At 50.4% G+C, this 9601-nt stretch overlaps 1 protein-coding gene across 2 annotated transcripts in view; it reads right to left on the bottom strand.

Annotated features, from left to right (window-relative positions):
- The window catches only part of UCHL1 (ubiquitin C-terminal hydrolase L1), an 84422-nt gene extending 80867 nt beyond the window's left edge, over positions 1-3555 (bottom strand). Inside the window, exons 1-2 of one of the 2 annotated variants that reach the window (XM_063921018.1) lie at positions 3438-3555; positions 3341-3352 (exon numbers count right to left, since the gene is read on the bottom strand). In XM_063921018.1, coding sequence (XP_063777088.1) covers positions 3341-3352; positions 3438-3470 — 45 coding nt within the window. In that variant the 5' untranslated portion in view covers positions 3471-3555. Of the gene's footprint in view, positions 1-3218; positions 3270-3340; positions 3353-3437 lie in introns of those variants that run through there. The other variant, XM_063921020.1, reaches the window with a different exon arrangement.
- Positions 3556-9601: the final 6046 nt, after the last annotated feature.

Consider the following 9601-nt stretch of genomic DNA (forward strand, 5'->3'; position numbering starts at 1 on the left):
TCTTCCAGGTTCGCTATCACTGCTCTGAGTGACTCCATCTTGAACTTGAACTTTTTTATGTAGAGGTTCAAGGACTTCAGATTTAGAATAGGCCTTACCGAGCCATCCGGCTTCGGTACCACAAATAGAGTGGAATAATACCCCTTTCCTTGTTGTAATAGGGGTACTTTGACTATCACCTGCTGAGCGTACAGCTTGTGAATGGCTTCCAACACCCTCTCCCTTTCGGAAGAGACGGTTGGTAAGGCAGACTTCAGGAAACGATGAGGAGGATCCGTCTCTAATTCCAACCTGTACCCCTGAGATATTATCTGCAGGATCCAGGGGTCTACCTGCGAGTGAGCCCACTGCGCGCTGTAATTTTTGAGACGGCCCCCCACTGTCCCCGAGTCCGCTTGAGAGGCCCCAGCGTCATGCTGAGGTTTTTGCAGGAGCCGGGGAGGGCTTCTGTTCCTGGGAAGGAGCTGCCTGTTGGTGTCTCTTCCCTCTTCCTCTGCCTCGTGGCAGGTACGACAAGCCCTTTGCTCTCTTATTTTTGTAGGAGCGAAAAGGCTGCGGTTGAAAGGTCGGTGCCTTTCTCTGTTGGGGAGTGACTTGAGGTAAAAAAGTGGATTTCCCGGCAGTAGCCGTGGCCACCAAGTCTGATAGACCAACTCCAAATAACTCCTCCCCTTTATACGGCAAAACCTCCATGTGACGTTTTGAATCCGCATCGGCTGTCCACTGTCGTGTCCATAAGGCTCTTCTGGCTGAAATGGACATAGCACTCACCCGAGATGCCAGTGTGCAAATATCCCTCTGTGCATCACGCATATAGATAAATGCATCCTTTATTTGTTCTAACGACAGTAAAACATTGTCCCTATCTAGGGTATCAATATTTTCAATCAGGGATTCTGACCAAACTACTCCAGCACTGCACATCCAGGCAGTTGCTATAGCTGGTCGTAGTATAACACCTGCATGTGTGTATATATTCTTTTGAATAACTTCCATCTTTCTATCTGATGGATCCTTAAGTGCGGCCGTCTCAGGAGAGGGTAACGCCACTTGTTTGGATAAGCGTGTGAGCGCCTTGTCCACCTTAGGGGGTGTTTCCCAGCGCGCCCTAACCTCTGGCGGGAAAGGGTATAATGCCAATAACTTTTTTGAAATTATCAACTTTTTATCAGGAGCAACCCACGCTTCATCACACACGTCATTTAATTCTTCTGATTCAGGAAAAACTGTTTGTAGTTTTTTCACACCATACATAATACCCTGTTTTACGGTATCTGTAGTATCAGCTAAATGTAACGTCTCCTTCATTGCCAAAATCATATAACGTGTGGCCCTACTGGAAAATACGTTTGAATTTCTACCGTCGTCACTGGAATCAGTGCCCGTGTCTGGGTCTGTGTCGACCGACTGAGGCAAAGGGCGTTTTACAGCCCCTGACGGTGTTTGAGGCGCCTGGACAGGCATTAATTGATTGTCCGGCCGCCTCATGTCCTCAACTGACTGTTTAAGGGAAGATAAACCATCACGTAATTCCACAAATAAAGGCATCCATTCTGGTGTCGACCCCTTGGGGGGTGACATCTGCATATTTGGCAATTGCTCCGCCTCCACACCAATATCGTCCTCATACATGTCGACACCACGTACCGACACACACCGCAAACTCACAGGGAATGCTCTAATGAAGACAGGACCCACTAGCCCTTTTGGGGAGACAGAGGGAGAGTCTGCCAGCACACACCACAAAGCGCTATATATACAAGGGATATCCTTATATTAAGTGCTCCCTTATAGCTGCTTTAATATATATATATATATAGCCATTAATGTGCCCCCCCTCTCTGTTTTACCCTGTTTCTGTAGTGCAGTGCAGGGGAGAGACCTGGGAGCCGTTCTGACCAGCGGAGCTGTGACAGAAAATGGCGCCGTGTGCTGAGGAGATAGGCCCCGCCCCTTTTTCGGCGGGTTCTTCTCCCGCTATTTTTCCAGTCAGGCAGGGGTTAAATATCTCCATATAGCCCCTATGGGCTATATGTGAGGTATTTTTAGCCTTGTATAAGGTTTATATTTGCCTCTCAGAGCGCCCCCCCCCAGCGCTCTGCACCCTCAGTGACTGCCCAGTGAAGTGTGCTGAGAGGAAAATGGCGCACAGCTGCAGTGCTGTGCGCTACCTTATGAAGACTGAGGAGTCTTCAGCCGCCGGTTTCCGGACCTCTTCACGCTTCAGCATCTGCAAGGGGGTCGGCGGCGCGGCTCCGGGACCGGACTCCACGGCTGGGCCTGTGTTCGATCCCTCTGGAGCTAATGGTGTCCAGTAGCCAAGCAGCAAATCCACTCTGCATGCAGGTGAGTTTACTACTTTCCCCCTAAGTCCCTCGTTGCAGTGATCCTGTTGCCAGCAGGACTCACTGTAAAGAAAAAAACCTAAACTAAACTTTCTCTAAGCAGCTCTTTAGGAGAGCCACCTAGATTGCACCCTTCTCGTTCGGGCACAAAATCTAACTGGAGTCTGGAGGAGGGTCATGGGGGGAGGAGCCAGTGCACACCACCTGACCTAGTAAAGCTTTACTTTTTTGTGCCCTGTCTCCTGCGGAGCCGCTATTCCCCATGGTCCTTTCAGGAACCCCAGCATCCACTTAGGACGATAGAGAAAATACATTTACCATCTGGTACAATCATGAGACAGGTTATGTCAGTCTATAAGCTGTGTAGAGAAAGCCTAGCACATAGCATAATGGCACTGGGCACACCATGTAGCATGACTGGACAGGGCACTCCCTAGCACATGGTGTGTAACCCTAGTACTGCATCCACCACCACCATTAAGGCGCAGATATTACAGAACACTAGCCAAGAATGAGGTTTCTTACCACTGTCCAGCTATGAGAGCATACACAGTAAGCTGGATGCTAGATATGCACATCTGCTGCCATAAGCCAAGCACACTCCCTGCATGGCAGCACTCTGCAGGGAGACAAACGCATAAAGTAACCCAGCCACCCATCATGTAGTGTATGAGGAGGAATGTAGGCATGTAGCTGAGCCACAGAGCTTACAGCAGGTGGTTAGTGGTAGACCTGCTAGACAGACAGTACTACGGGTGTAGTGTAACAGGAGGTATGTGCTGTATGTAGGGGCACATGAGACTGAGGTTGAGCGCAGCAGCCAGGGCCGGCCACACAGTGCCATGTAAACAGCTCAGTATACACAGCCCGCACATGGACCACGCCCTGAACCAGCTCCGGGACATCCATCATTAATAGGAAGCAGCATCTCCGCTCCCAGCCACAGAGACGCTCAGAGCCGCCCGGTCACCTCCCGCCGCCGCCAGCACACTCACTTTGTTCAGCATCTACGGAGACAGAAACAGGGATAAGTACAGACAGCACCAGCACGGAGGGAATCTGTGAGCGCAGGGCCGGCACCCGCCGCCTTACCTCCGGGTTGATCTCCATGGGTACCAGCTCCATCTCCGCGGCGCCTGTCTCTCTCACACACGCTGTAATACTGATGAGAAAATGTGACTGGGAGTGAGCGTAGGGAGACGCCTCAGCTGCTTTTATATCGGAGGACCGGTACCAACGCCACCGCGCGGGGAGGGGGAGGGACAGGCCGCTGGTACCACTGACTGCTTATTGGATCCAAAATCCCCCCTCAGAACTAGGGGGAATAGGACGCTCCTGGAGATGGGCAGACGCCGCGAGCAGGTGTGGCAGCAGAGAGGGGGGGGGGGGGGAGAGATATCAGCACATGTCATGTCAGCAACACGTTGTGTCCCAGTCTCCTGATCTGCCAGCCAACCGCAGCTGCCTCATCATGTCACCATTAGTATGTGTGCCTGGTATACCTGTGCTGCCAGCGCTGAAAATGACTATACAGTATATTGATTACCTGGCTGGCCATGGCTATCATCTCATCTATGTAACAGCAGCATGACCCCTTCTAGCAGCAGCAAAGTGCTCTGCTCCTGGCCTTCCCCTTGAAATGATGATTGCAGCCACCTCTGATGAAACATCTTTCTTACCAAATACCAATTATCTACAGTAGATCTTCAGTACATAGGTGACTGAAATCATCACCTCAGGGGGAAGTGCAGGAGCAGAGCATTGGGCACCTGACAGGAGACGTAGGGTCATGTTGGGGGTCTAGCACGACTCCCCATTGGGCCATTTTTCTCTAACGTCCTAAGTGGATGCTGGGACTCCGTAAGGACCATGGGAAATAGCGGCTCCGCAGGAGACTGGGCACAAAAGTAAAAGCTTGAACTAGCTGGTGTGCACTGGCTCCTCCCCCTATGACCCTCCTCCAAGCCTCAGTTAGATTTTTGTGCCCGAACGAGAAGGGTGCATGCTAGGTGGCTCTCCTGAGCTGCTTAGAGTAAAAGTTTATTTTAGGTTTTTTATTTTCAGTGAGTCCTGCTGGCAACAGGCTCACTGCATCGTGGGACTAAGGGGAGAAGAAACGAACTCACCTGCGTGCAGAGTGGATTGGGTTTCTTAGGCTACTGGACATTAGCTCCAGAGGGACGATCACAGGTTCAGCCTGGATGGGTCCCGGAGCCGCGCCGCCGGCCCCCTTACAGAGCCAGAAGAACGAAGAGGTCCGGTGAAATCGGCGGCAGAAGACGTTCCTGTCTTCAACTAAGGTAGCGCACAGCACTGCAGCTGTGCGCCATTGCTCTCAGCACACTTCACACTCCGGTCACTGAGGGTGCAGGGCGCTGGGGGGGAGCGCCCTGAGACGCAATAAAAACAGAAATACCTTAGGATGGCAAAAGAAATACATCACATATAGCTCCTGGGCTATATGGATGTATTTAACCCCTGCCAGTTTTCCAGAAAAAAGCGGGAGATAAGGCCGTCGTGAAGGGGCGGAGCCTATCTCCTCAGCACACAAGCGCCATTTTCCCTCACAGTTCCGCTGGAAGGACGGCTCCCTGACTCTCCCCTGCAGTCCCTACAGAATCAGGGTAAAAACGAGAGAGGGGGGGCACGATTGGCAGCTAAATTATAAACAGCAGCTATAAAAGGGAGTAACACTTATATAAGGTTATCCCTATAGATATATATAGCGCTCTGGTGTGTGCTGGCAAACTCTCCCTCTGTCTCCCCAAAGGGCTAGGGGGGTCCTGTCCTCTATCAGAGCATTCCCTGTGTGTGTGCTGGGTGTCGGTACGATTGTGTCGACATGTATGAGGAGGAAAATGATGTGGAAGCAGAGCAATTGCCTGTATTAGTGATGTCACCCCCTAGGGAGTCGACACCTGACTGGATGGTTGTATTTAAAGAACTACGTGACAATGTCAGCACTTTACAAAAAACTGTTGACGACATGAGACAGCCGACAAATCAATTAGTGCCTGTCCAGGCGTCTCAGACACCGTCAGGGGCGATAAAACGCCCGTTACCTCAGTGGGTCGACACAGACCCAGACACGGATACTGAGTCCAGTGTCGACGGTGAGGAGACAAACGTAATGTCCAGTAGGGCCACACGTTACATGATCACGGCAATGAAGGAGGCATTGAACATTTCTGACACTACAAGTACCACAAAGAAGGGTATTATGTGGGGAGTGAAAAAACTACCAGTAGCTTTTCCTGAGTCAGATGAATTAAATGAGGTGTGTGATAAAGCGTGGGTTTCCCCCGATAAAAAAGTGCTAATTTCTAATAAATTATTGGCACTATACCCTTTCCCGCCAGAGGTTAGGGCGCGTTGGGAAACACCCCCTAGAGTAGATAAAGCGCTCACACGTTTATCTAAACAAGTAGCGTTACCGTCTCCTGATACGGCCGCCCTCAAAGAACCAGCGGATAGAAGGCTGGAAAATATCCTGAAGGGTATATACACACATACTGGTGTTATACTGCGACCAGCAATCGCATCAGCCTGGATGTGCAGTGCTGGAGTTGCGTGGTCGGATTCCCTGACTGAAAATATTGATACCCTGGATAGGGACAGTATATTACTAACTATAGAGCATTTGAAGGATGCATTACTATATATGCGTGATGCACAGAGGGATATTTGCACCCTGGCATCAAGAGTGAGTGCTATGTCCATTTCTGCCAGAAGAGCGTTATGGACGCGACAGTGGTCAGGGGATGCGGATTCCAAACGACATATGGAAGTATTGCCGTTTAAAGGGGAGGAGTTATTTGGGGCCGGTCTATCGGACCTGGTGGCCACGGCAACGGCCGGAAAGTCCACCTTTTTACCCCAGATCACCTCTCAGCAGAAAAAGACACCGTCTTTTCAAACTCAGTCCTTTCGTTCCCATAAGTACAGGCGGGCAAAAGGCCACTCATTTCTGCCCCGGGGCAGAGGAAGAGGAAAAAGACTGCACCAGGCAGCCTTTTCCCAGGAGCAGAAGCCCTCCTCTGCTTCTGCCAAGTCTTCAGCATGACGCTGGGGCTTTACAAGCGGACTCGGACACGGTGGGGGCCCGTCTCAAAAATTTCAACGCGCAGTGGGCTCACTCGCAAGTGGACCCCTGGATTCTGCAGGTAGTATCACAGGGGTACAAACTGGAATTCGAGACGTCTCCCCCTCGCCGGTTCCTGAAGTCTGCTCTACCAAAGTCTCCCTCCGACAGGGAGGCAGTTTTGGAAGCCATTCACAAGCTGTATTCCCAGCAGGTGATAATCAAGGTACCTCTCCTACAACAGGGAAAGGGGTATTATTCCACGCTGTTTGTGGTACCGAAGCCGGACGGCTCGGTGAGACCAATTTTAAATCTAAAATCCTTGAACACTTACATAAAGAGGTTCAAATTCAAGATGGAGTCACTCAGAGCAGTGATAGCAAACCTGGAAGAAGGGGACTATATGGTGTCTCTGGACATCAAAGATGCTTATCTCCACGTCCCAATCTACCCTTCTCACCAAGGGTACCTCAGGTTTGTAGTACAAAACTGTCATTATCAGTTTCAGACGCTGCCGTTTGGATTGTCCACGGCACCTCGGGTCTTTACCAAGGTAATGGCCGAAATGATGATTCTTCTTCGAAGAAAAGGCGTTTTAATTATCCCTTACTTGGACGATCTCCTGATAAGGGCAAGGTCCAGGGAACAGTTAGAAGTCGGAGTAGCACTATCACAGTTAGTGTTACGTCAGCACGGGTGGATTCTAAATATTCCAAAATCGCAGCTGATTCCAACGACACGTCTCCTGTTCCTAGGAATGATTCTGGACACAGTCCAGAAAAAGGTGTTTCTCCCAGAGGAGAAGGCCAGGGAGTTATCCGAGCTAGTCAGGAATCTCCTAAAACCAGGCCAGGTGTCAGTGCATCAGTGCACGAGGGTCCTGGGAAAAATGGTGGCTTCTTACGAAGCGATTCCATTTGGAAGATTCCATGCAAGAACGTTTCAGTGGGATCTGCTGGACAAATGGTCCGGATCGCATCTTCAGATGCATCAGCGGATAACCCTGTCGCCAAGGACAAGGGTGTCTCTTCTGTGGTGGCTGCAGAGTGCTCATCTACTAGAGGGCCGCAGATTCGGCATTCAGGATTGGATCCTGGTGACCACAGATGCCAGCCTGAGAGGCTGGGGAGCAGTCACACAGGGACAAAATTTCCAGGGCTTGTGGTCAAGCATGGAAACATCTCTTTCATATAAACATTCTGGAACTAAGGGCCATTTACAATGCCCTAAGTCAAGCAAAACCCCTGCTTCAGGGTCAGGCGGTATTGATCCAATCGGACAACATCACGTCAGTCGCCCACGTAAACAGACAGGGCGGCACGAGAAGCAGAAGGGCGATGGCAGAAGCTGCAAGGATTCTTCGCTGGGCGGAGAATCATGTGATAGCACTGTCAGCAGTGTTCATTCCGGGAGTGGACAACTGGGAAGCGGACTTCCTCAGCAGACACGACCTTCACCCGGGGGAGTGGGGACTTCATCCAGAAGTCTTCCAAGAGATGGTAAACCGTTGGGAAAAACCAAAGGTGGACATAATGGCGTCCCGTCTCAACAAAAAACTAGACAGATATTGCGCCAGGTCAAGGGACCCTCAGGCAATAGCGGTGGACGCTCTGGTAACACCATGGGTGTACCAGTCAGTGTATGTGTTCCCTCCTCTGCCTCTCATACCAAAAGTACTGAGAATCATAAAAAGGAGAGGAGTAAGAACTATACTCGTGGTTCCGGATTGGCCAAGAAGGACTTGGTACCCGGAACTTCAAGAGATGCTCACGGAGGACCCGTGGCCTCTACCTCTAAGAAAGGACCTGCTCCAGCAGGGACCTTGTCTGTTCCAAGACTTACCGCGGCTGCGTTTGACGGCATGGCGGTTGAACGCCGGATCCTGAAGGAAAAAGGCATTCCAGAAGAAGTCATCCCTACCCTGATAAAGGCCAGGAAGGATGTAACCACGAAACATTATCACCGCATTTGGCGAAAATATGTTGCGTGGTGTGAGGCCAAAGAGGCCCCTACAGAGGAATTTCAACTGGGTCGCTTCCTACATTTCCTGCAAACAGGACTGTCTATGGGCCTAAAATTAGGGTCCATTAAGGTTCAAATTTCGGCCCTGTCGATTTTCTTCCAAAAAGAACTGGCTTCAGTGCCTGAAGTCCAGACGTTTGTCAAAGGGGTACTGCATATACAGCCTCCTTTTGTGCCCCCGGTGGCACCTTGGGATCTCAATGTGGTTTTGGGGTTCCTAAAATCACATTGGTTTGAACCACTCACCACTGTAGGAATTAAAATATCTCACATGGAAGGTGGTAATGCTGTTAGCCCTGGCTTCAGCCAGGCGTGTCTCAGAATTGGCGGCTTTATCTTATAAAAGCCCTTACCTGATTTTTCACACGGATAGGGCAGAATTGAGGACTCGTCCTCAATTTCTCCCAAAGGTGGTTTCAGCGTTTCACGTGAACCAGCCTATTGTGGTGCCTGCGGCTACTAGGGACTTGGAGGACTCCAAGTTACTGGACGTAGTCAGGGCCCTGAAAATATATATTTCCAGGACGGCTGGAGTCAGGAAATCTGACTCGCTGTTTATCCTGTATGCACCCAACAAGCTGGGTGCTCCTGCTTCTAAGCAGACGATTGCTCGTTGGATTTGTAGTACAATTCAGCTTGCACATTCTGTGGCAGGCCTGCCACAGCCAAAATCTGTAAAAGCCCATTCCACAAGGAAGGTGGGCTCATCTTGGGCGGCTGCCCGAGGGGTCTCGGCTTTACAACTTTGCCGAGCAGCTACTTGGTCAGGGGCAAACACGTTTGCTATATTCTACAAATTTGATACCCTGGCTGAGGAGGACCTGGAGTTCTCTCATTCGGTGCTGCAGAGTCATCCGCACTCTCCCGCCCGTTTGGGAGCTTTGGTATAATCCCCATGGTCCTTACGGAGTCCCAGCATCCACTTAGGACGTTAGAGAAAATAAGAATTTACTTACCGATAATTCTATTTCTCATAGTCCGTAGTGGATGCTGGGCGCCCATCCCAAGTGCGGATTGTCTGCAATACTTGTATATAGTTATTGTTACAAAATTCGGGTTATTATTGTTGTGAGCCATCTTTTCAGAGGCTCCTTCGTTTGTCATACTGTTAACTGGGTTCAGATCACAGGTTGTACGGTGTGATTGGTGTGGC

This window comes from Pseudophryne corroboree, chromosome 1 (genome assembly GCF_028390025.1).
Source record: "Pseudophryne corroboree isolate aPseCor3 chromosome 1, aPseCor3.hap2, whole genome shotgun sequence".
NCBI classification, from domain to species: domain Eukaryota; kingdom Metazoa; phylum Chordata; class Amphibia; order Anura; family Myobatrachidae; genus Pseudophryne; species Pseudophryne corroboree.